We start from the raw sequence: 26,551 nt of genomic DNA, 5'->3' as shown, positions 1-26,551 counted from the left end.
TTACCTAGTCCCCAAACAGTGCCACCTCGTCCCTGTAGGTCACAGACAGCCCCTTCTGACCTGCCACAGACATCCCAGACTCCTTGGCCGTCCGGAGCTATCAGAGAAGTCGGAGATGATTAAGTCCTCTACTTCTCTACTCTTTAATGTCCACACCCTCTTCTGATAGAAAAATTCCATACTCCTCCTTTTTTGCTGTGCAACATAGTTTTTTTTTTAAATTCAACAAGCAGGGACACTGGGGTGGCACAGTAGGTTAAGCAGCTGACTCTTGGTTTCAGCTCAGGTCATGATCTCAGGGTCCCGGGATCGAGGCCCACATCGGGCTCCCCGCTCAACCAGGGGAGTCTGCTTCTCCCTCTCCCTCTACCCCTCCCCCTGCTCACGCTCTCTCTCAAATAAATAAGTAAATCTTTAAAAAAATAAATTCAGCTGGACGCCCGGAGCCAGCGCGGTGAGGACCATGTTGCTTCCGAACATCCTGCTCACCGGTACACCAGGGGTTGGAAAAACCACGCTAGGCAAAGAACTTGCATCAAGATCAGGACTGAAATACATTAATGTGGGTGATTTAGCTCGAGAAGGGCAGTTGTATGATGGCTATGATGAAGAGTATGAATGCCCCATTTTAGATGAAGACAGAGTAGTTGATGAATTAGAAAACCAAACGAGCGAAGGTGGAGTTATTGTTGATTACCATGGTTGTGATCTCTTTCCTGAACGCTGGTTTCATATAGTTTTGTGCTGCAAGCAGATAACAGTGTATTGTACAAAAGACTTGAAACAAGGGGTTATAATGAAAAGAAACTAAAAGAAAATATTCAGTGTGAAATTTTTCAAGTTCTTTATGAAGAAGCATTAGCATCCTACAAGGAAGAAATAGTACATCAACTGCCCAGCAATAAACCAGAAGATCTAGAGGATAATATCAATCAGATATTGAAGTGGATTGAGCAATGGATCAAGGATCATAGCTCCTGACTTGTAAGACTGGCCACTTTACAACCACTCTTGTTATATCCCTGCCATAATGAATAAATTGTCCAGTTATCAGTAAAACTTTCTTATTAAGATTGTGCTGCAGGACTAGTATATGGATAATCTAAAGGTTTATGTTTGGGCTTTTTTTCTCCATGAGAAAGCAAAACATTCTCAAGTATAGTATATATAATATCATTAAGGATTTAAAGTAAAAACTGTCATCTTAAATGCTTCAACTGCTGAAGAATAAATAAATCTGACCAAATGGGTGGCTAAATAAATAAATAAATAAATAAATTCAACAAACAAAATGATAATGTTGAATGTGCTTTTCAAACTGTACTCACCTCTCATGAAGACCATTGATCTTGTCCAATTTGCTCACTTTGCCACTGGGGAAACAGGGGCAGGTACAGGGCTCAAGAAGGTCCAGTGGCATAGAATCAGAGCCTCGCTCTCCAGAGCTCCCGAGGCCCAGCTCAGTGCTCAGGTGTTCCTCCTAACCTGCTCCTTGCCAGGTGGGGTAGGTGAATGTGTGGGGTGGGGAGCGATGGGTGGAGGAAGGCTCCTGTCTTCCCTGGCAGCCCCAGGCCAGGCTCACGTGCTGCTGTGGCCTCTACCAGGCCCCCCCAGTGCTCTCAAAGCTAAACCATGGAATTTCCCAAGGGAGAGAGGTGATTTGGCCCAGTGCTACCGACAAAGAGAGTCGGCCCAGGTCACTAACAGGCAGCCACAGATTCGGGACCCCCCAGAGGGGCCAAGGAGCCCTCAGTAAGTCCAACCTACCACCTCCTTATCTCTGGCCTGCCTCTTCTCTCTCGGGCTGCTAGCTCTCCATCCTTGGTACCCAGGACACCTGCTCCTTTCACTCTGCCCATCTGTCTCTCTGGCTCCTTATACCTCCCCCCTTGCCCCCACCCGTCAGGCTTCCTCCAGTCTCTGGCAACGCCCTGTCAGAGGGGCTCGCTGAGCACTGGCAAACCAGCAGCCTGGAGGCCCAACACAGCCCACATCTATGTTTTGTTTGCCTAACACAGTATTTTAAAAACAATTTGAATTAGTTTCTCACATTTAAAAACCAGTAGGAATCATCTAAAATATTGGGTTTCTTGGTTCTCTTGAAAAATCTAAAGACTGGCAGTACCGGGTCTGCATTATTTCCTGGCATGGCATTGAATGAGGACACGGAGCAGTTGCTCCATCTGGATGGGGAATGTGCATACCAGTCCCCACCACTGCCTGCTGCCTCCCCAGTCCTTCTGATGCACTCTTTACATGACCTGCCTGGCCTCCGGAAGGCAGTTGAGTTTGCAACCCCAGTCTTGCTCACTTTGATCTGAGCCCCTCTGTACCTCCCAACCATCTCACCAGAGAAGACCCTCCCACCCTGAGACCACCCCCAGGGCTTAACCCATCCACATCCAACCTCCTGACCATCCACTCACTCAAGCCCCACAAGTATCAGGGGAGAGAGTGCCCCAGCTGCCGCCCCCAAACATCTCTCCAGACCCACAGCCCCCAGGAGCCCTGACTCTGAACCCCGCAACTCCCATGGTGGTCGCTCAGGAAACAGGGTGACAACCCAACATCTTTTATTGGGTCTAAACAAGGACTCCTGCATTCTTATACCGAGGCAGGAGTTCTTGGATTTTATATCGGGGTGCTGTGATGGCTTCGACGATCCTCAATGGGGGGAGGTATTTCTGGGGTGCCATGAAAACGGGATGACAAGGTTTAGTCTCCTTGTTGAAGCTGCACAAATCCAGAATCAGAGACTTGGGGCTGTAGATCGCCTTCTTCTTGGGCTGGATCGGGGTGAACAGTGGGCGCTGACGAGGCTTCACCAGCAGCCGCAGTAGGTCCTTCCGAAATCTATCCCAGCTGTTCTGCTGAAGGAACTTCCGGCACAGATCTTCATCACTAAAGGCGAGGGGTAGATGCTGAGTTTCCCACACCAGCCCCTCCTGTCCCCCTGCCCCTCCAGTCTTGCCTCCTGCCACTCTTCCAATTCCTCAACACAGTGTGTTCTGTCCCACCTGGGTATCTCTGCCCAGACTCCTCTCTGCCTCCTCTGCCTTTCCACACCTTCTTCCCCTAGAACCGCACTGCTCTGTGCGGTCGCCACGAGCCACGTGTGGCCACTGAGTACCTGTGGTGTGGCCAGTCTGAATTAGAGATGTGGTGTGAGTTTAAAATACACACCAGATTTCAAAGACTTAGAGCAAAAACAAATATAGAGACTCTCATTAATAACATTTGTGTTGATTACATGTTGAAATGATAATATTTGAGGGCGCCTGGGTGGCTCAGTTGGTTAAGCGACTGCCTTCGGCTCAGGTCATGATCCCGGAGTCCCGGGATCGAGTCCCACGTCGGGCTCCCTGCTCAGCAGGGAGTCTGCCTCTCTCTCTGACCCTCCCCCCTCTCATGCTCTCTATCTCATTCTCTCTCTCAAATAAAAAAAAAAAAAGAAATGATAATATTTGAGACACACTGAATTCAATAAAATATATTTTAAAAAGCAATTTCACTCATTTCTTTTTACTTCTTTTTTTTATTAACATATAATGTATTATTTGTTTCAGGGGTACAGGTCTGTGATTCATCAGTCCTTTTACTTCTTATAATGTGGCTACTAAAAAGTGAAATTATATAGGTAACCATTTATCCGTCAAGGAAACATAAGGCAAAGCCACAATGAGATACCGCTTATGCCCACTAGGATGGCTATAATTAAAAAGATAGATAAAAACGTGTAATGAGGTGGAGATATTAAAACAAGGGTTTTGGTACACTGCTGATGGGAAAGTAAACTGGTGCGGCCACTTTGGATAAGAGTCTCGCAGCTCCTCAGAAGGTTAAACAGAGTTAACTTACAACCTAGCAATTTTACTCCTAGGTATATGCTCAAGAGAAACGAAAACCTATGTCCACGCAAAGCCTTGCACAAGAATGTTCATAGCAGCGTTATTCATCATGGCCAATAAGTGGAAACAACCCAAACATCCATCCACTGACGAATGGATAAAATGTGATATATACATGCAATGGAATATCATTTGACACTAAAAAGGAATGAAGTCAGGGTGCCTGGGTGGCTCAGTTGGTTAAGCATCGACTCTTGGTTTTGGCTCAGGTCATGATCTCAGGGTTGTGAGGTCAAGTTCCGTGTTGGGCTCCTCACTCAGCATGGAGTCTGCTTAAGATTCTCGCTCTCTCTCCCTTCCTCCCTCCCTCCCTCTCTCTCTCTCAAATAAATAAATAAAATCTTAAAAAAAAAAAAAAAAGGAATGAAGTACATACTACAACATGGATAAAACTTGAAAACACTATGCTAAGAAGCCAGTCGCAAAAGACGACACATTTTATGATCCCATTTATGTGAAATGTCCTGAACAAGCAAATCTATGGAGATGGAAAGTAGATTGGTGGCTGCCTTGGACTGGCCTTGGTGCCCTGGCTCTATTCCGTCCCCTACCCCAGCAGGAGCTCCGGAGGGTGGGGAACGTGGGGGAGGGGAGCGGGCTCAGCACTCATTGGCTTAGTTCCTTCTGAGACCACAGCAAGGGAAGGGCATGTTCCATTTCCACTGACTTGCCTGTGCTCTCACCCAAGGAAGCAAGCCTAATAAGTCGCTAACGAATTAGAACATTCTTCAGAAAAAAAAAGAACATTCTTCTGGCAACATTATATTGACCAGGGCAGGGTCAACTTTGTTGCATAGAGATCAACTTAATAGAAAATCCAGAGGTCAGAACAGGCTAAAGTCAGCTCCTCTCAGCTTAGTGGTGATTATGTGCAGCTCTCAACCCCGTGTGTTCAGTGACATCAGGTTGGTAGGTGGAAATTGGCCATGGTGGGAATATGTACACCACAGAAATCAGTAAACCCTTCAAATCAGGCTTCCCTGCCATCCACCTCCCAGAGAGCTGGTTGTTAAACATTCACCAGCACACTACTGTATAATCTCCACTTAGAAAATTCCACTAACTCCCAATTTCTTCCATTAGAAAAAAACAAAAAAAACCCCGACAGCATCTAACTCTGACTTAGCACTTACCATGTGCCCAGCATTTACTTGTCAACCATTTAATCCTTACAACTACCCATTTCACAAACATGGACACTGGGGTTCAAAGATGCTACAGGACTCACCAAAACCTAGGAGGGGGCAAGCGTGTGATTACAGATTCTTAGGGGGGCTTTTTTTGTGGGGGGGACTCAGTCCAAGTTCAGACATACAAGAGTCCATGTCGCCTCCTGATGCTGATGGTCATATTGATTTCTAGTTAATTTTTTCACAAAATGGGGTCACTCTTCTAAAGGTCTCAGCTTGCTGCAGGGCTTTCACTTCCAATCTCTACCTCACGTGAACTGAAAGTTTCATCTGTCCCCGCAGGCTATAAAAACTTCAGCCCATGATGGCCTTAATCCCCGGCCCAGCCCACACCCACCGGGCAATCTCACACTAGATCTTTTAGGTTCTCCTTCATTTTGGCCCTCGGAGATTTCCTTTCTCTCTTGGGAATTCAGCTGTTGGTTCCATTCTGCGTGGCGTGCTTTGCATGGGAGAGACCTCAGCTTTTCCAGCTCATAGCATTTGCAGGACAGGTGTGACTGTCACTGAGTGTGTAATCTTCAGGATGTCACGTCCTCTTCCCTGGGCTTCACAGTCCTCAATTAAAACATGGAGGAATTGAGCTAGATAATGGATATGTTTTCTGCCTGCTTTAGCAGTCTAGAAGCCATGAGTTCAATAGTGAATGGATAAGCCGGAATTCTATCTGTCAGCACTGTGGACCATTGCAGCCGAGTGCTGACCGAGAGGCACAGATGCTGAGGGCTCAAGCATCTGCCGCCCTCAGGCCTATAGAAACCTCTTCTGAATTTTAATTCAACAGGCATTAACTGATACCCATCATGTGCCAGGCATCATTTGAGGTTCTAAGGCTCCTAAAATACCTTTTTTTTTTTTAAGACTTTATTTATTTGAGAGTGAGCTTGAGCAGCAGGGAGGGGCAGAGGGAGAGGGAGAAGCAGACTCCCTACTGAGCAAGGAGGGGGGCATGCGGCTCCATCCCAGGACCCTAAGATCATGACCTGAGCCGAAGGCAGATGTTTAACTGAGCCACCCAGGTGCCCCGACACTGAAAGGTTTTATGCAGGAGTTTAACATGGCCAGATCTGGGTTTTAGCAAGAGCACAGATAACAGAAAGGATCTAGTGGGGAGGAGATTGAGGCAGGGGGCCCAGTGGTAAGACCAGGGGTCTAGGCTGGGGGTCCCAAAGTGGGGGTGTAGGGTCATGTCATCTAGTGAGGTGAACAAGATCCACTGGGGTGTGTGAAAAAAATACAGGACATCATTTATATTCATCTTTGTCTTATTCTTCTAAAGATCTATTTTGGTATGTCCATAATGTATATTTTAGCACAGCAATATATGTATGTAATAATAATAAATTAACATATGTTATTCATATTTACATAAATTCTAGGGGGTATATACTCAAACACTTCTTAGTAATAACAGTGTGAGATCAAAATAGTTTTACAACCGCTGGCCCAGTTAACTTTTACATTAAAAAATAGGTTTTTTTGACATTATAGAAGTATTCACTCTGGAAAATTTGAAAACCAGGGAAAAGTAAAAAGAAAATTTTGATCGAATCTTTCAAGATATTTTATTTTTTTAATTATAAAAGTAATATCATCATTACCAAACATTTGGAGAATAAAGGAAAAAAGGAATGCCACTCTCCTGACAACAACTTTTTTTTTAGGGGGGGAGGCGTTGGGGAGGGGCAGAGGGAGAGAGGGGGAGGAGAGGGAGAGAGAGAGAGAGAATCTTTTTTTTTTTTTTAAGATTTTATTTATTTATTTGAGAGAGAGAGAATGAGAGAGAGCGAGTACATGAGAGGGGGGAGGGTCAGAGGGAGAAGCAGACTCCCTGCCGAGCAGGGAGCCTGATGCGGGACTCGATCCAGGGACTCCAGGATCATGACCTGAGCCAAAGGCAGTCGCCCAACCAACTGAGCCACCCAGGCACCCCGAGAGAGAGAATCTTAAGCAGACTCCACTCCCAGCATGGAGCCCGACACACGGCTCGATATCACAACCCTGAGATCATGACCTGAGCTGAAATCAAGAGTCAACACTCAACCAACTGAGCCATCCAGGCACCCCCTGACAACAGCTTTTAAAAAGTATTTCTTTTTGCCAAACTATGGAGAGCACCCAAATGCCCATTGACTGATGAATGGATGAAGAAGATGTGGAGTGGATATATGTATGGAATATTACTCAGTCAGCAAAAAGAATGAAATCTTGCCATTTGCAGCGACATGGATGGAACTAGAGTGTATCATGCTAAGTGAAATAAGTCAGTCAGAGAAAGACAAATACCATATGATCTCACTCATAGGTGAAATTTAACAAAGAAAACAGATAAACATATGGGAAGGGAGGGAAAAAAGGAGAGAGGGAAACAAACCATAAGAAACTCTTTGGGGCGCCTGGGTGGCTCAGTTGGTTAAGCGACTGCCTTCGGCTCAGGTCATGATCCTGGAGTCCCGGGATCGAGTCCCGCATCGGGCTCCCTGCTTGGCAGGGAGTCTGCTTCTCCCTCTGACCCTCCTCCCTCTCATGCTCTCTGTCTCTCATTCTCTCTGTCTCAAATAAATAAATAAAATCTTTAAAAAAAAAAAAAAAAGAAACTCTTTAACACTAGAGAACAAACTGAGGGTTGATGGAGGGAGGTGGGTGGGGGATGGGCTCCATGGGGGATGGGTATGAAGGAGGACACTTGTTGTGATGAATCACTGAATTCTACTCCAGAAACCATATTTCACTGTAAGTTAACTAAGTAAAAGTTAAACTAAAGAAAGAATTTATTTTCTTCCCTCATTATAAAAGCAATGCACCCACACAGCAAAAACAATATGAGAGGAATACATAACAATAACCAGGAAGTACATTTTAGTCTCACCTTCCAGACAGAATGACTCTTACAAATTTTCAACATCACAGATGTCATCGCTTTTGTTCATTTCCTTCTAGGTTTTTCTCTTGTGTTTTACAAAGGCATAGCCATAGAATATATACAATTTTGCATCCTTTCCGTGTATCATTATATCACCTATTTTACCCTACTGCTACAGAGTCATTAAACTTACAATTTTTTTAATACAACAGTTATGCTCTATCAAAGAAACACGCCACGATTTCTAAACTATCTCCTTAGTGTGACACGTGTGGGTGGTGGTGGTAGTGGTTTTTCTCTCTATCATGAATATGGCTGCTATGAACATCTCAGCGCATGTAGCTATTCCCATAATTTAATTACATAAATCCAAAGGTAGACCTTTACTTCAAAGGGAATAGCCCTTGCAACATAATACTAAAATTATTATCAAAAGGATTGAGACAATTTAAGGGATACCAGCAACTACTGGTTTCATTCCCCCCTTCTCAGCATTAGGTATTAGCACTTTTTTTCTTTCTTTAACTAAAACAATAGGTGAAAATTTGTTTTATTCGGTCTGGTGGGATGTATGCACATTTCCAGCACTGACCTGGGGTAGTTGACCTTGAACCTGGACAACTTCTCTGTTACCTCGCTGTCGATCAGTTCACAGAATTTTTCTTTCCTCACCAGTATCATCTCAGCTCCCAGGCTCACGAGGATCAAGGGCCGCATGTCACGCTGGTTCTCCGGGAGGAGGATCTGGTGAAGGCCCTGGGGAACAGAAAGTTCCAGAAAGTTTGACCTCAGAGACTGTCCACTTCTACCAGCAGATTATCTAGACAGGAAAAACGAGGCCCCAGACAGACGGTGAATCCATCTGGGGGTCATTCTGCAAGTGATGGGGAGAAGGTCAGTTCTCCTTCTACATGACATCAAAGGCCTCTGACAGTTGGGATTAGAAGAGCCTGTAAGGAAGGCACTTTGTCCATGTCCTACCTCCATGCAGGCTTTCCAAGAATCACACTCTTCAGGGTACAGCTTTTCACAAGGTTGCCCCCATGTCCAATCTCGACTCTTGTGCCAAGTAAAGCCAATTTTCTCCTCCTCATGCAGTGACAGAATGCCAACAGCGAGTCTTCCTCTTCTAAATCTTCCCTTCCGCAGCCACCACACCCTCCCTCATCCTCTCTGCAGGTCTCTGCTCACGTGACCCCACTGGGCCTCAGTTACCTTCTCTGTCCCTCACAGACCTCGGGGGTCACTGGCCTCCTCTCTGCAGCTCAGTTACTCCTCTGGCTCCCTGACCATGATGATGATGATGATATGACAGCAATATTTATTGAGCATTCGCTACATCCCAGGCCCTCTTGCTGCTGCCGTGGGTATGACTCATCTGACACCGTCACAGTCCCCCATGAGGTGGGTCCTATTGTTATCCTCATTTTACAGAGGATGCTGCTGAGATTGAGAAACTTGTCCGACATCACATAGCATGGAAGCAATAAAGCTAGCATTTGAGCCCAGGGGGTCTGTCTTCAGAGTCCATGCTTTTAACCACTATACTCTGAGGAAACTGAGGCACAAAGAGGTTAAGTAATTTGCCCAAGGACAGAAAGAGGTGGAGGCAGGATTTGAACCCAGCGATCTGTTCAGGGCTCCACTGAGGGCAGCACCGTTGGCAGGTACCCTCATCCACCTGCAACCCATCCCGCACACACGAGCCAGTCAGGGCCCTTTTCTGCCTAAGCCCTTCAAATACCTTCCCACAGCATGCAGGATAAATGAGAACTCCTCATTGTGGCCCCAAGGCCTGGGCTATCTCAACTTTGCCTGGCTCTCCAGCCTGGCCTCATGCCACCCTGCCTTGTTTACTCTGTTCCAGCCATGCTGCGCTCCCTTCCAGTCCCCTTGACACACCAAGCTCCTTCTGGCCTCAGGTTTTGAGCTTACTCTTCCTTGGTCTGCAACACACTTCACCCAGGTCGTCCGCAGCTTGTTCTTTTCACCATTCAGGTCTCAGCTTAAACATCACCTCCTCAGAGCTGGCTTCCTTGATTGTTCCACTTAAGAAGCCTGCCCCACAATCCAGCTTTCTCTTCCATTCCCAACAGCAGTTTGCACTATTTTATGTGTTTGCTAATTTATCTGTTTATTGCCTGTCCCCAGACTAGATCATAAGCCCCACGAGGGCTGGAAGAATGTCAGTTTACTTACCCACACTGGCATTTTGGGCCATGCTCAAGAACTCTCTGCTGAATGAATACTCAAATGGGGTAACAGAACATTCGAATTAGCAGCTCACCCAGGTGAATTTCCTCATTTTCTGATGAGGACACAGATTCAGAGAGGTCAAGTGATTTGCTCGAGGCCACACAGCTGTCTAATTAGAAGCAAAATGAAGATAAGGACCCCCTGACCTTGACCCCAATCTGTTATATCCCTTCTGCCCTGCCCATGGCTCCGGCTTGCCCAGTCTGAGGCCTCGGTCGGCCTGTTGCCTGGAGAAGCTGGTTCCCTTACACCTCCTGGCTCAAAACAGAGGCTCTTCTCCAGGCCCCAACCTCTGATGTTCCCAAGACTGACCCAGCTTCACACTCCTGCTGCCCACGTTAGGCAACTGTGATCTATGTGAATACAGGCTCAGCTGTCACCATTCTCTCTCCGACAAATGAAGTCAGGGAGACCAGAGTCTTACCGAAGACACATTAGGGAGACCTCCACAGGCATTTTCATCAGGAGTCATGCTAACACATATCTGGGGGCGGGGGGCCTTCTCTGTGCTGGGCCCTGCATGACGAACGAGGCAGCGGGTCTTTGTTCCGAGCCCTCACCCAAAGCCTTCTAGGCCTTCCTAGAGAATCAAGGCCAAGGTCCCTATTCCCGCACGGCAGGCCCTTGACAACACGGTCCCTGCTGCTCTTGGGCCATATTGCCCCGCCTGCCCTGCCGTCACCGTCTGCCCAACCAGACAACGCCGTTCCGCCCTCCGGTGCCCTCATTCGGCTCGGGGTGCCCAGCATCCCCAGCTGCTCTGCCTGGCGGTGTGAGGCTGCATTCACAGGCCAGCGCCTGGCCTCAGGAGCCCCGTGTTCAGTTCTGAGTGCCTTACCTGGAAGCACTAACTGCCCTGAAGGAATGGAGGATGTTCTGACCGAATGAGAAAATAATTAACGGGGCACTGGCACTGTGCCTGGCTCCCGAAATGTTGAATGAAAAACAAAGTGGCATTCTTTTTTTTTTTTTTTTTAAGATTTTATTTATTTATTTGACAGAGAGAGAGACAGCAAGAGCAGGAACACAAGCAGGGGGAGTGGGAGAGGGAGAAGCAGGTTTCTCGCTGAGCAGGGAGCCCGATGCAGGGCTCCATCCCAGGACCCTGGGATCATGACCTGAGCCGAAGGCAGTTGCTTAACGACTCAGCCACCCAGGCGCCCACAAAGTGGCATTCTTTAAATATCTAAGGGGCCATCATGTGGCTAGGAAGCTGATTTCTTCTGTTTTGTTCTTGGGGTGGCAGGGGAGGTTGGGGGAGGAGCTAGTTAAAAGTTGCAGGAGGCGGGCGCCTGGGTGGCTCAGTCGGTTGAGCCACTGCCTTCGGCTCAGGTCATGATCCCAGGGTCCTGGGATCGAGCCCCGCATCGGGCTGCCTGCTCGGCAGGAAGCCTGCTTCTCCCTCTCCCACTCCCCCTGCTTGTGTTCCCTCTCTCGCTGTGTCTCTCTCTGTCAAATAAATAAATAAAATCTTTAAAAAAAAAAAAAAGTTGCAGGAGGCAGAGTTTTGCTGAAAAAAAGGAAGAGCTTCCTAAGAGCTTGGAAATATTCCATCAGCCTCGAGGGAGGGCCGTGCCAGGGGCTGGGGCTCCCACCCACTCCTGGCTGGCCTTCCTGCCTCTGAAGACTCCCAGTCCCGTGGGGCAGGAGCATTAAGAGCCCACCACAGCAGGGGGTGACAGGCATATGAGGGGGACCCTGGAGATGCTGTAATTGAGGAACAGTGTTGAGGGCACGGCAAGGGAGCAGCTCTCTGGACTATGACGACCACATACTGGATGATGACCACACATGGGGCTTCAGAAGACAGCCCCTCCCCGGGGCAGGTGGAGGACCACCTGCTGCCCAGCTCCCACAGTGAGAACTCATGGCCAAACTTGTTTCATCCATGCATTCCCCGCCCTTCCAACTATTGGATAATTTTTTTTTTTTTTTAAGTAGGCTCCATGCCCAGCGTGGAGCCCAACATGGGGCTTGAATTCATGACCCTGAGATCAAGACCTGAGCTGAGATTAAGAGTTGGGCATTTAACCAACTGAACCACCAGGCACCCCGGATAATTATGTTTTTAATAGACTTTATTTTTTAAAACAATTTTAGACTTAGAAAAATTGAGAAGACAGTACAGAGTTCCCATATAATCCCATACAGTTTCCCCTGTTATTAGCATCTTACATTAGTAGGATACTTTTGCTATGATTAATGAACCAATATCAATATATTATTATTATTGTTAACTCAGGTCAAGGAGTTATTTAGATTTCCTCTTTTAGCCTAACATCCTTTTCCTGTTCCATGATCCTATCCAAAACACATATTCATTTATCCTCTTATCTCCTTAGGCTCCTCTTCGCTGGGCAGTTTCTCAGACTGACCTTGTTTATGATGACCCTGATAGCTATTGAGGAGTACTGGTCAGGAATTTTGAATGACACCCGGCAATTTGGTCCCATGATTAGACTGGGGTTGTGGATTATTGGGAAGAGAACCACAGAGGTAAAGTGTCATTCTCATCACATCATACCCCATTTCATCATATTAAGGGACATACTATCAACACACTTTAACTGCGGCTGTTGGCCTTGATCACCTGGCTACGGTGGGGTTTCTCAGGTTCCTCCACCGTAAAGTTACTCTTTCCCCCCCCCTTTCCGTACTCTACTCTTTAGAAGGAAGTCACTATGTGCAGCCCGCACCTAAGGAGCGGGGTTTATACATCCTCTCCTTTAGGATGTATGTAAATTATTTGGAATTCTTCTGCATGGGAGATTTGTCTCTTCACCCCTATTTATTAATTTGTTCATTATTTAGTCATTATACAGTATGTTCTCAGAGATGTTTACTATATACTTTCAGTTATAATCGAATACGATTTTATTTTGTTGCTCAAACTGTTCTAGCTTTAGCTACTGGGAGCTCTTCCAGTTGGCACCTGTGTCCCTTTGATATGCCTGCCTCCATCAATGTAGGGTTTTTTCCCCCAATACTTCCTTACTCCACGGCACTACAAAACGCTCCAGGCTCATCTTGTCTATTTCCTGCCCTAGACCTAGAATCAGTCATTTTCCAAGGAGCCCTTATTCCTCTTATTGAAGAATGGTATTAGAAATCAAGATCCAGAGGAGCCTGGGTGGCTCAGTCAGTTAGGCAACTGCCTTTGGCTCAGGTCGTGATCCCAGGGTCCTGGGATCGAGCCCCGCATCGGGCTCCCTGCTCAGTGGAGTCTGCTTCTCCCTCTCCCTCTCCCCCTGCTTGTGTTCTCGCTCTCTCTCTGTGTCAAATAAATAAATAAAAATTTTAAAATAAGAAACCAAGATCCAGGTGCTAGGTTTGCTCATTGCTATTGGAGTGTCGTTTCTTTTAGGCTCTGTCAGTTGACAGAGCAAAAGATAGATGTTGAGACACATATCTATAAATATCTCCATGTGTGACCACCCGTATTTATACTAAGCTAAAAAGGAGTTCATACAGATGTCTTCAACGAATCCATTACCACATGGATCATTCTAGCCTCCTTGCTTATCTGCAAATTTCTACTCCAATGATGAGAAACCTGGCTGCCGTCACCTGCCATTCATTTACTGAATTGATCCATTTCAGTACACGCGTATTGCAGTATCAGAACTGTTAAGCATACACCCATGGGTAACGACATTATCAGCTAGACTACAGTGCTCATGGGCTGTTCCTTCGGCTTTCAGTCTCAGGGACCCCAGCTGCCTCCAGCGTTACATAGGTCAGCCCTTTTTCTCCCACCCTCTTCACTGAGATCGTTTCATACATTTGTAGTATCATTAGATGCTCTTGTCATAGTCTGCATTCCCTCCTGGGAAACCTTGCCTCCTAAATGACTTTTTTTTTTTTTTACAAATTGCATACATTAAGGTTCATTCTTTGTGCTATAAAGTTCTGTGAGTCTTGTCAAATGCTTAAGGGTTTGTCTCTTCCATTACAGCATCATACAGAATAATTTTACTCTCCTAAAAATCCTCTGTGCTTTACCTATTTATCCCTCCTCCTGAACTCCAAACCTCTGGCAACCACTGATCACTATCTCTATAGTTATGCCTTTTCCAGAATGTCATATAATTGGAATATACAATACTTAATCTTTTCATATTGGTTTCTTTCACTTAAAATATTCATTTAAGTTTCCTCCATGTCATTTCTTAGCTTGATAGTTCATTTCTTCTTATTGATGAATTGTTCATTGTTTGGATTTACCAGTTGGTTTATATTCGCTTTTCCATGTAAATTTTAGAATCACTTTGTCAATATCCACAAAATAACTTTCTGGGATTTTGGCTGGGATTGTGTTGAATCTATACATCAAGCTGGTAAGAACTAACACGTTAACAATAGAATCTTCCAATCCATGAACATAGAATATTTCTCCATTTATTTAAGTCTTCTTTGAATTCTTTTATTATAATTTTTTAAAAGATTTTATTTTAGGGCACCTGCGTGGCTCAGTTGGTTAAGTGACTGCCTTCGGCTCAGGTCATGATCCTGGAGTCCCGGGATCGAGTCCCGCATCGGGCTTCCTGCTCAGCAGGGAGTCTGCTTCTCCCTCTGACCCTCCCCCCTCTCATGCTCTATCTCATTCTCTCTCTCAAATAAATAAATAAAATCTTTAAAAAACTATTTTATTTTTACTTAAATAAAATAAAGATTTATTTTATTTATACTTATTTATTTTATTTTATAAATTATTTATTTAATTATTTAGATTTATTTATTTATTTATTTGAGAGAGAGAGCCACACAAGCATGGGGGAGGGGCAGAGGGAGAGGGAAAAGCAGATTCCCTGCTGAGCAGGGAGCCTGATGTGGGCTTCATCCCAGGACCCTGAGACCATGACCTGAGTGGAAGGCGGGTGCTTAACCGACTGAGCCACCCAGGGGCCCCGTGAATTCTTTCATTATAATTATCAGTTTTCTGCATATGGATCCTGAACATACTTTGTTAGATTTATACCTAAGCATTTCATTTTTGGTGCTATTGTAAAGGGTATTGTTTTTATCTCAAATTCCAATGTTCATTGCCTTATACCCTGTGATCTTGCTATAATAATTTGTTCACTTCAGGAGGGTTTTGTTTTGTTTTGTTTTGTTTTTTGATTCTTTGAAGTTGTCTACATAGACAATCAAACAACTGCAAACAAAACAGCTTTATTTCTTTCTTCCCAAATGTTTTATTTCCTTTTCTTGTCTTAAGGCACTAGGGAGGTCTTCTAGTACAATGTTGAACAAGAGTAGTGAGAGGGTACATCCTTGCCTTGTTCCTGGATTATTTTAAAGCAAGTCCCAGATGTCATATCATTTTATCTGTATTTTGATATGTATCTCCTAAATATAAGGACTCTTAAAAAAACATAACCATGGTACTGTTATCATATCTTAAAAAATCAATAATATTCCTTAATATCACCAAATATAGAGTGGGATGTTTTTAAACCTTTCCTGTTACTACTTAACACTCCCAGCCTGCCATGTTACACACTCTATCATGAACGAGGCTCTCTGTACACTCACCACAGCTTCTCCTTCCTCCACAGTGTGGATCTTGATGTAGGCGCCCACTGCAGCCTCCTCAGGGAGATCACCATACTTGGTACTGATCATGGAACATTCAAGCAAATGAGGATTCCTGGATCTGAAATTTGACAGCTTGTTAAACAGAACTCATTTGTCACATAGCCAGTTCCTGAGGCCCTGGACAGTCAGCCCCCACTCTGCTGCACAGTGAGACCTCACCTCCCTGGAGAACTCACACTGCCCCCGGAAAGTGAGAAAACTCAAATCAAGCTCTGGAAGAGATCATATCAGGAACTGGAGAAGTTTAATAGCGGGGAGGCTAGCAGAGAAAGAGATAGGACCCCCTTTAAACACTTGAAGGCTGTTATGTGGAAGAAGGGGCTGATGATCTCATGCACCTGAGCCAGACCGGATGGATGAGAAGTCCAGGCTGGCTGATAGATGCTCAACCTGAGGAAGACATCTCTAAGTCAGAGCTGTCCAATAATGGAACAGACTGCTTTGAGCTAGAGTAAGCTCTGTGCCCCTGGGGACACAGCAGAGGTTGGGGCTCTCCTTCTTGGCAGAAAAGCAGAGAAGAAATGGCTTTGTTTGTTTATTTGTTTAAAAGGTTTCAGGGGGCGTCTGGGTGGCTCAGATGGTTAAGCGTCTGCCTTCGGCTCAGGTCATGATCCCAGGGTCCTGGGATCGAGTCCCGCATCAGGCTCTCTGCTCCTTGGGAGCCTGCTTCTCCCTCTGCCTCTCTCTCTCTGTCTCTCATGAATAAATAAATAAAATCTTTAAAAAAATAAATAAAAGACAGGTTTCCTTGGGCAGCCTGTAGATTCTGTATTTTGTTCATGTTGGAATTAATTTTACACAGGTGATCTTGTGCTTTCTTTGGTCTCAGGAGAGGTAGAAGGAAGAGACAGGCTATGCTATCTGGATTAGAGGCAGGGAAAAAATTATTTATCAGCTGAGAATATAGCTGATATATTCACCCAACTCATAAACTCACCCAACACATAAACAAGGCAGCCTGTAATTCTCACCCCCCAGGACATGCCCAGCATGGTCTTTATTTTTCATTTCTGGGTCCAACCTGTCTCTTCTTCCTTACAGCAGAGAACCTGGGTCTGTTCCATCCCTACCTTCAGAAGAACTGGGACTGGGACTTCAAGCACTGGATCCCTTGGAAAGAATATCCATCAGAGGGAATAACAACTCAGAAGTCATGGGATCCTCCTTATGGAGGCCAGCAGGCTAGAAATGTTAATAGGCAAAGGACTTGAGTGCAGTGGTACTTGGGGCAACATGGAGATTGTGACACTGATGTTATTATTAGTATCATTGTGATATATATTTTATTTATTTATTTATTTATTTATTTATTTAAGAGAGAAAGAGAGCACGAGCTGGGTGAGGGGCAGAGGGAGAGCAGACTCCCCACTGAGCAGGAAGCCCAATGCAGGGCTCAATCCCAGGACTCCAGGATCATGACCTGAGCCAAAGGCGGACACTTAACCAACTGAGCCACCCAGGCGCTCCTCATTGTGATATTTTGATTTTACATTTAATGGGAGGGGGGAAGAGGTGTTATGTTGCTCTGGGTCCAGCATTGAGCTGCCTCTAGGCAGGTACCACTGAGTGTCCTTTCCTGTTCCTCAGCCTCTCTGGGTTGAGGCAAAAGTGCAGCCCTCAATGTGCATTCTCATTCCAGCCGCGACAGTCATACCAAATAAAAAGACTGAGCACTAATAAGCTGCTCAGGTTTGAATCCTGGCTTTGCCGCTTCCTACCTGTATGACCTCAAACAAGGAACTTAATCTCTCTCTGTAGCTTGGTTTTCTCACTTGAAAATGGGACTGATAACAGTACTTACCTCATAGAACTCCTGTGAGGATTAAATTAGATAATCCAGGACCAGGAATAGAGTATTCCACAAGTGTTAGCTATAACTACCATTATCTCATTTAATTGCTGGCTTAAGACAACACCAAGACTTAACTACTATTATCTACAGACAAGGGAACTACAGCTTAGAGAGGTCAAGTCCCTGGTGCAAGGACACAGAGCTAAAATAAGTGGCCAAGGCAGCACTTGAACCTGGGTTGAACTGACTCCAAAGCCCAGACTCTCATCTCCTGCCTCCTTTAGATGGGTAGAATTTTCTGAAGAGGCTCAGAGTCAAAAAGATCCAGGGACAAACAGAATATCAGAGCCAGAAGATCTGCCCCTCCTTCAGATGGATTCCCTGAGAAAAGAAGTAGCTGACTAGCTAAAATGTCTCTGTGGGTTACAGGCAGAGAATGCTGCTCCTGGGTCTCAGATCTAGGACTTCTCGAGTTTGTCCTCTGTCTACACCCCAACCTTTGGGGTTGAGCTGTGCCTGCTACCTCTGCCCCCTCTCCAGTATCCCTGACATTCTGTCTTTTCAAGTTATATCTCCCTTTTCAACCAGAATCTGAACGCTTCTATCTGCCAAGAGCTAAACTTACTTGATCTTCGGGCCCAACATCTTTGGAAGAGTATTCCCTGAGGTGTTAATCCTCCTACTGAAGCTGGTCCCCTTTGGCTCCCAGGAGTTCTGGAGGTGCTTAAGTTTCAGAAAGCTAAAGTCCTGTACAGGATATGATTTGATCTGAAATTCCTTAAATCTCTCCACAGGAGAAGGTTCTGTTAGAGAAAGCACAGAAAAACACATTAATGGGTCTTTGCATATATGAGGTCTGTGCTGATGATGAAAGGTATACCCTACTCACCTGCCTGGCCAGTCTGGCCCATGGGGAAATAAAGGAAAATAGAAAACACTGTGCTTTCCATGTATTGTCCCTCTGCTCTGGAGCAGAGCCTTCACATATGTTACATCCACGTAAGTGTCACTGGCTCCATTTAAGAAATCGAATGAGCAGCAGAGTTTAAGTCACCCAGGAAACGGCTGAAGCTTGGATTTAACTCAAGTCTAGGGGCGCCTGGGTGGCTCAGTTGGTTAAGCAACTGCCTTCGGCTCAGGTCATGATCCTGGAGTCCCGGGATCGAGTCCCGCATTGGGCTCCCTGCTCGGCGGGGAGTCTGCTTCTCACTCTCTCGCTCCCCCCTCTCATGTGCTCTCTCTCATTCTCTCTCAAATAAATAAATAAAATCTTTAAAAAAAAAAAAAAAACTCAAGTCTACCTGATTTAAAGCTCATGACTTTCCACTAACAGATCATATTCATCTGGGATTGAGGACGGAGGCAACAGTAAGAGATAAAGGAATGATGAGCCATAGAACCTTGGACGAGGTAATTTCCTGGAGCCCTCATAGGATTATTTTTTTTTATTTTATTATGTCCTCATAGGATTATTATAAGAATTACAGATTAAGGGGCACCTGGGTGGCTCCGTCAGTTAAGCCTCTGACTCTTGATTTCAGCTCAGGTCATGATCTCAAGGTCCTGGGATCAAGTCACACGTCGGATTCTGCACTCAGCACGGAGTCTGCTTAAGACTGTCTCTCCCTCTCCCTTGGCCCCTCCCCTCCGTGGGTGCATGTTCTCTCTCTGTCTCTTATAAATAAATAAATCTTTTTTAAAAATAGATCTCCAGTGTTCAAATCAACTATTAAAATTAATGTTAATCCAAATCCAAAATCTATAAAGAGTAGGCCTAAATTAACACAGCACATATAAAAAGCCCCAAGTGGGGCGCCTGGGTGGCTCAGATGGTTAAGCGTCTGCCTTCGGCTCAGGTCATGATCCTGGAGTCCCGGGATTGAGTCCCGCATCGGACTCCCTGCTCGGCGGGGAATCTGCTTATCCTCCCTCTGACCCTCCTCCCTCTCCTGCTCTCTGTCTCTCGTTCTCTCTCTCTCAAATACATAAATAAAAACTTTAAAAAAATAAAATAAAAAGCCCCAAGTAAACCTTTTTGGGAGGCTTTTTGGTCAATATCTATCAGTATTTTAAATGTGTAAGACCAGCATGCAGTGGATTGATTACTTGATTCAATAATTCTAAGAATTTATCCAATGTTTCCTTGTACAAGTATACAAAGATAAACACATCATGAAATTTACCACAGCAGGGTAATAGTGAAAAATTGGAAATAACCCAAAATATCTGTAAAAGGTCATTGCTTTAGAGCTAATTATGGTATATACATACAGTAGGATAAAACTCAGCTACTAAGAAACATAGATCTAAAAAAAGAAAGAAAAAGAAACATAGATCTATACTTCTGCTTCCAACCAAATGGACTAACAGGGGCTAGACTTACCCTCCCACCTAAAACTACTAAAAAAACTGGGATAAATGTATGAGGCACTGGGCATCAGGCCATGAAGAACAATCATCCCTGCAAGATAGAAAACAAATGGGGTAAGCCCTACTATTGCCACAGCTTACTGCCTGGAGGTTTTCTGAGCCATGTTGCAGGGAGAGGGAACACAGGGGGAGCCCAGAAATTTCCCTGAATTGATGAGACAGAACTGAGAGTCTGGAGAGGACAAGGCAGTGACAGTTCACAGGGCAGAGAGCTGCACAAAGAAAGAACTCTGAAGATCAAGGCATAATAAATGGAAACACATCTCATGTTCATGGACTGGAAGACTCAGTACTGTTAAGATGTCAACACCACTCAAAGTGAGCTATGGATTCAATGCAATCCCTATCAAAATCCCACTGACTTTTTTGCAGAAATAGAAAATCCATCCTAAAATTCATATGAAATCTCGAGGGACACCAGATAACCAAAACAATCTTGAAAAGGAACAAAGCAAAAGGACTCACACTTCCTGATTTCAAAACTTACTACAAAACTACAGTAATCAAAGCAGTGTAGTATTGGCATAAAGACAGACATATAGGGGCGCCTGGGTGGCTCAGTTGTTAAGCGTCTGCCTTCGGCTCAGGTCATGATCCCAGGGTCCTGGGATTGAGCCCCGCATCGGGCTCCCTGCTCCGCGGGAAGCATGCTTCTCCCTCTCCCACTCCCCCTGCCTGTGTTCCCTCTCTCGCTGTGTCTCTCTCTGTCAAATAAATTTTAAAAATCTTAAAAAAAAAAAAAAAAGACAGACATATAGACCAAAAAAATAAAATAAAGAGCCCAGAGATAAACGCTCAGATATATGGTCAAATGATTTTAGACAAGGGTGCTAAGACTTCAGTGGGAGAAGAACAGTGTTTTCAACAAATGGTGCTAGGAAAACTGAATATCCACATGCACAAGAATGAAGTTAGACCCTTACCTCATACCACATATAAAAATTAACTCAAAATGGATCAACGACTTAAGTGTAAGTCCTAAAATTATAAAACTCTTAGAAGAAAACACAGGCCTTGGGGCACCTGGGTGGCTCATCTGTTAAGTGTCCAACTCTTGATCTCAGCTCAGGTCTTGATCTCAGAGTCCTGAGTTTAAGCCCCCCTCAGCATGGAGCCCACTTAAAAAAAAAGAAGAAAACACAGGGCAAAAGCATTGCAACACTGGATCTGGCAGTAATTTCTTGTATATATTCCAAAGGCACAGGCAACAAAAGAAAAAATGGACAAATTGGACTTCATGAAAATGTAAAAAAATTTGTGCATCAAAAGACACTATCAACAGAGTAAAAAGGCAACCCACAGAATGAGATAAGATATTTGCAAATCATATATCTGGTAAGGCATTACCATCCAAAATATATAGAAAATTCCTAAAACTTAACAAAAAAACAGACAACCAGATTTTAAAACGGGCAAAGAACTTGCATAGACATTTCTCCAAAGAAAACATGTGAATGGCTAATAAGCACATAAAAAGATGCTAAACATCACTAATCATAGGGAAATACAAATCAAAACTACAGTAAGATGCCACCTCCTACCCATTAGGATGAATATCATGTTTAAAAACCAAACAAACAGAATATAACAAGCACTGGTGAGGATGAGGAAAGACTGGAACATTTGTGCACTGTTGGTGGGAATGTAAAATGGTACAGACCCTGTGGAAAATGATATGGCAATTCCCTAAAAAAATTAAAAATAGAATTACCATATGATCCAGTTATATATACCCACTTCTGGGTATATATTCCAAAGAAAACTGGTCTCAAAGAGATAACTATACACCCATGCTCATAGTAGTCGCTATAGCTAAAATGTGGACGTTCTCAAGAGTCCATCGATGGATGAATGGATAAACAAAATATGATATGTACATACAATGGAATATTATTCAGGCTTCAAAAGGAAGGAAATTCTGACACACGCTACAATATGATGAACCTTGAGGACATTATGCAAAGTGAAATAAGCCAATCCCAAAAAGACAAATACTGTATGCTTCCAATAATATGACGTAGAGTAGTCAAAATCATAAAGATAGACAGTAGCATGATGGTTGCCAGGGGCTAGGGGGAGGAGGAAATGGCTAATTGCTGTTTAATAGGGATACAGTTTCCATTTTACAAAATGAAAAAAAAGATTAGGAAATGGATGGTGTTGATGGCTGTCCAATATTATGAATATATTTAATACCACTGGACTGTAGGTATAAAAATGGTTAAGATAGTAAATTTTACGCTATGTGTATTTTGCCACAGTGAAAAAAAAATTGGCTAAAAAATATGGGATGCAGCTTTTTCTTTGGTGGCTTGTCAGCGGAAAAGAGAGAAAAAGAACTGACATGAGAAGAGAAGGGATATTTCCTGTGCACCTGAGTATAGGCCTGTACACACACAAGCTGATTCAGCCCCCCTTGTAACCTGTGGGATAAAGATAACAAACACCTACCATAGCCTGATGCATCCAGCTAGTGTTCTAAGAGCTTTATATATTCATTTGCTTCATTTCATACAAGTCCATGAGGCAGGGACTATCTGAGGGAACTGAGCACAGGGACACGGTCACTTGCCCAGTATCACACAGCTAGTAAGAGAGGGACCCTGGATTCAAACACAAGCAGTTTGGCTCCAGGGCCTGTGCTCCCAGCCACCACGCTACTGTGACAAGCCAGACCCAGAGGCTTTAAGTACTCAGTGAGTCATCCAGCTAAGCAGGGAGATTCAAACCCAGCTCTGTCAAGCTCCAGGCTCCTTTCCACCCCTCTCCCCAGGAGCACCTGAAACAAAGGGAAAGCCTAAAAAGGAAGAGCCGGAGGGTGGGCAGGAGCCTAACCCAGTGGGGCCATGTGGGCCACGTTTCCACAGCTGCGAAAAGAGGGGATCAAACCAGACATCCTGCTGGGCCTTTCTAGCTCTAGACGTCTAAGATTCTATGGGCTGGGAACGGGAAGCCACAGGGCCCAGGCGCCCCCTACTGTGCGCGGCTGCCGGTTACCATTGAGGTGGGTCTTCAGAGGTCTGTTGTCTATCAGCTCCAGATGCTGCCAGATCCACTTGTAGTAGAAAGGCGAGGTCCCGAGGTCTATCAGACGCAGCACTTCACAGCTGCCCTGGAAACATCAAGGGACACAAACAAAAAGGCTAAGCCCTGAGGCTCAGGGCAGGCCAGGCTTTGAAGATACGCTCTACTGCATCTTACCCCAGTTTACCTGGCTTAATGCAAGTGGTTTCAGGTTTTGTTTTGTTTTTGTTTTTTTTTTTAACATAAATGTTATCTATTCATCACAAGCTCAAACAGCTAAATAGGCATGAGAACTAAATAAATGTTGGCATGGGGGGAAAAAAATCACCATAGAGAATGTTATTGGGACAACTGGTGAAATGGACTATGGACTGTAGATTGTATGTTACATCAATGTTAAATTCCCTGATTTGGATAGTTATTCTGCAGTTAATTTCTGACTTTAGAAAAAAAAAATCACTTAAGTATATAGGGGTAAGTGAGTATAATGAATGATATTTAACTCTTAAATGATTCAGGCAGGGAAATGTATATATATAGAAGCAAATGTGGCAAAATGTCAATAATTGGTGAATCTGGATCAAGGTTATACAGGAGTTCTTTGTACTGTTCTTGCAACTTTTCTATAAATTTTAAAACATTCCAAAATTAAAAGTTTAAAAGATACTCAAACCAAACAGAAGGACATAAAGTTAAAACTACTTTATCCTAATACCCAGAAATAACAAGGAGTAGCATTTTGGTGACTATTATTTCAAACTTTTCTCTGTAAACATATAACATAGACAATTTTTCATAAATGAGTCATTTTATGTAAAACAGATTCTTGTGACCTTTTTTTAAAAAACTCAATAATACAAGGACACCTGGGCGCCTCGGTCGGTTAAGCGTCTGCCTTCAGCTCAGGTCATGATCCCAGGGTTCTAGGACCAAGTCCCAAATCAGGCTCCTTGCTCAGCGGGGAGTCTGCTTCTCCCTCTCCCCCTCCCCCTGCTCATGCTCTCTCTCTCTCTGATAAATAAAATCTTTAAAAAATAAAAATGAAAAAATAAAACTCAATAATACATCAAGGACATCGTTTCACGCCAGGTAACATGGTTCTACATTATTGTTTTTAATGACTGCATATTATTCTCTGTATGCCGTAACTAGTTGATCCAAAGAAGTCAGACACAAAGAGCACATACTGTGTGATTCCATTTATATGAAGTGCAAGAATAGGCAAAAGTAATCTTCTAACAAAGTCAGAAGAGTGGCTCTCTTTGGTTTGGGGGGGGTGAATTTTGTCTGGGAGAGAGTACAAGGGAGCCTTCTGGGGTGCTAGAAATGATCTCTACCTTGATTTGGGTGATGCTTACACAGGTGTGTACCTATGTAACAATTCATGAAGCTGTAAATTTTAGATCTGAGTTCTTTACTGCACACGTTACACCCCCAAGAAAATATTCTTGAAGTTTAATATTCAGTTGTTTCTAATTTGTCATTATATAACTCCGATTTTGTTCAGGACAACAAAACCCCATTTATAAAACTCACCACCTTCCCAAACTCTCCTGCAGTGGGGGTGGCAGTGACCCACTTCCAGCTCATGACATATAAGTGGAAGACTGATGGATAAAACCCCCAGGAAACGTATGGTTGTCCTTCCCCTTTACCTCTGCCTGAAACTCCGATGTGATGGCCGGAGGTGGAATAGTCATGTTGTGACCACTAGGATGAAAGCTATAAGCTGTGGATGATGAGGGGAGAAGCTAGAAGGGGACTGGGGTCTTGAAGACTTCTTCCAACAGCTTTCTAGCCCTGGATTGCTTAATTCTCTACTGCAAGACAAAATTACTATTCACTAAGCCACTGCAGTTGGGTTTCTATGACAGCAACTTTAAGTGATAATCTTGTACACACGTCTTAACGCCTAGAGTGGTCATTAAGGCAGTTCACAAATACTCAAGTTCTTCCCCCCCCCCCCCCCCCAAGCATAAGGCAGGATTGTATTTTCCCTTTGAATCAGATGTGGCCTTCTTTGGCCACTTTCCTTAGCAAAGTGACTTCTGATCATCTGAGTGGGAACTTTAAAAGCCAGTGCTTGATTCTCAACGTTCCCTTCCCCTGTCCTATTGACCATGGAAGCATAGGTGAAGATAGTTTCCAGTGGCCTGGGTCCCCTGAGGGACCATGAAAAGCAAGGCCTCCTGCTGATCTGCTGTGATCCAGTAGTAGGATGAAGGACTGCGTCTTTGTTAGTTAATCCACTGAGATTTGAGGATTGCTTATAATTGCAGTATTTTTAAAAAGATTTTATTTATTTATCTGACAGAGAGAGACACAGCGCGAGAGGGAACACAAGCAGGGGGAGTGGGAGAGGGAGAAGCAGGCTTCCCGCCGAGCAGGGAGCCCCACGCGGGGCTCGATCCCAGGACCGTGGGATCATGACCTGAGCTGAAGGCAGATGCTTAACGACTGAGCCACCCAGGCGCCCCTATAATTACAGTATTTAACCTAGTTTATCCTAATATAATACCCATGTTTGACTATCCCCTTGGGATTGTTTCCTATAGGTATGTATGTTTTCAATTTCAATACACATTGCCCAGCTGCCTTCCAGAAATGTTAGCTTACACTCTCTCCAGCAGTGCATAACAGAGCCTGTTATATCTTTGTGTTACATTGAAAACTGAGCTTTCACAGTCCTTTTAATCTTTCCTAATCTGATAGGAAAGAAAGATATGCCACTTTTTCTTATTTATTTTGTATCTTTATAAAATCTTACCCTTTTTTAGGAGGAACTATAAGAGACATGTTATAGTTAAGGTTCAAGACCGTTTACTGTTGAAGAGGAAGGAGAAAGGATCAAACATTTAATAAGCCCTTATTCTATGCCAGGTGTTGGGCTTGGAGGGTTAGTCAACATTCATGCAACATTTATCAACAAGGAACCTGGTGCCAGAGGAACACAGGTGAACATTTTCCTCTCAGAAAGTCTCTCGTGGGTCTTTAATCCCATCTACATCTCTGTAGAAAACAATTTCACCATGGGCCCCTAAATGATAAATTGCTCGAAATGGGTTGATTGTGGGTATTAACTATGTTTCCTATGCCACCGGGAAATTGCCTTCCCTAACTCCCGGGTCCCCAGGACACCCAGGCCACTCGCTGCTTATATCGCCCTCTAGTGGCCACATCCATGAACTACAGGAGCCGGAACGACCCAGTCTCCTTTATTTATTTATTTATTTTAAGATTTTATTTATTTGACTGAGAGAGACCGCACAAGCAGGAAGAGCAGCAGAGGGAGAGGGAGAAGCAGGATCCTCGCAGAGCGGGCGGAGCCCGATGTGGGACTCGATCCCAGGACCCCAGCATCATGACCTGAGCTGAAGGCAGTTGCTTAACCAACTAAGCCACCCAGGCGCCCAAATCCCAGTCTCCTTAGATGAATACTTCAGTAGCCGGCCTGGTGGGAAATAAAAATGGGAGAAAAAAGCAGTCCCTT

The 26,551-nt window shown here is 44.4% G+C and overlaps 1 protein-coding gene and 1 pseudogene across 1 annotated transcript in view; one reads left to right on the top strand and one right to left on the bottom strand.

Moving 5' to 3' along the window:
• The first annotated feature begins 439 nt into the window (after positions 1-439).
• LOC118011435 lies at positions 440-1,249 on the top strand (annotated as a pseudogene).
• A 1,310-nt stretch (positions 1,250-2,559) lies between these two features.
• CNBD2 (cyclic nucleotide binding domain containing 2) overlaps positions 2,560-26,551 on the bottom strand; it is a 60,830-nt gene continuing 36,838 nt past the window's right edge. Inside the window, exons 9-13 of the mRNA XM_035006236.1 lie at positions 23,035-23,149; positions 18,233-18,410; positions 15,753-15,873; positions 8,554-8,717; positions 2,560-2,901 (exon numbers count right to left, since the gene is read on the bottom strand). Of these exons, the coding sequence (XP_034862127.1) occupies positions 2,583-2,901; positions 8,554-8,717; positions 15,753-15,873; positions 18,233-18,410; positions 23,035-23,149 (897 nt within the window). The 3' untranslated portion in view covers positions 2,560-2,582. The remainder of the gene's footprint in view (positions 2,902-8,553; positions 8,718-15,752; positions 15,874-18,232; positions 18,411-23,034; positions 23,150-26,551) is intronic.

Source organism: Mirounga leonina, unplaced genomic scaffold (genome assembly GCF_011800145.1).
Source record: "Mirounga leonina isolate KUSES-001 unplaced genomic scaffold, KU_Mleo_1.0 Mir_150, whole genome shotgun sequence".
NCBI classification, from domain to species: Eukaryota; Metazoa; Chordata; class Mammalia; order Carnivora; family Phocidae; genus Mirounga; species Mirounga leonina.
Note: the sequence above shows the minus strand (reverse complement) of the source record. Positions and strands in the feature narration are given on the sequence as shown.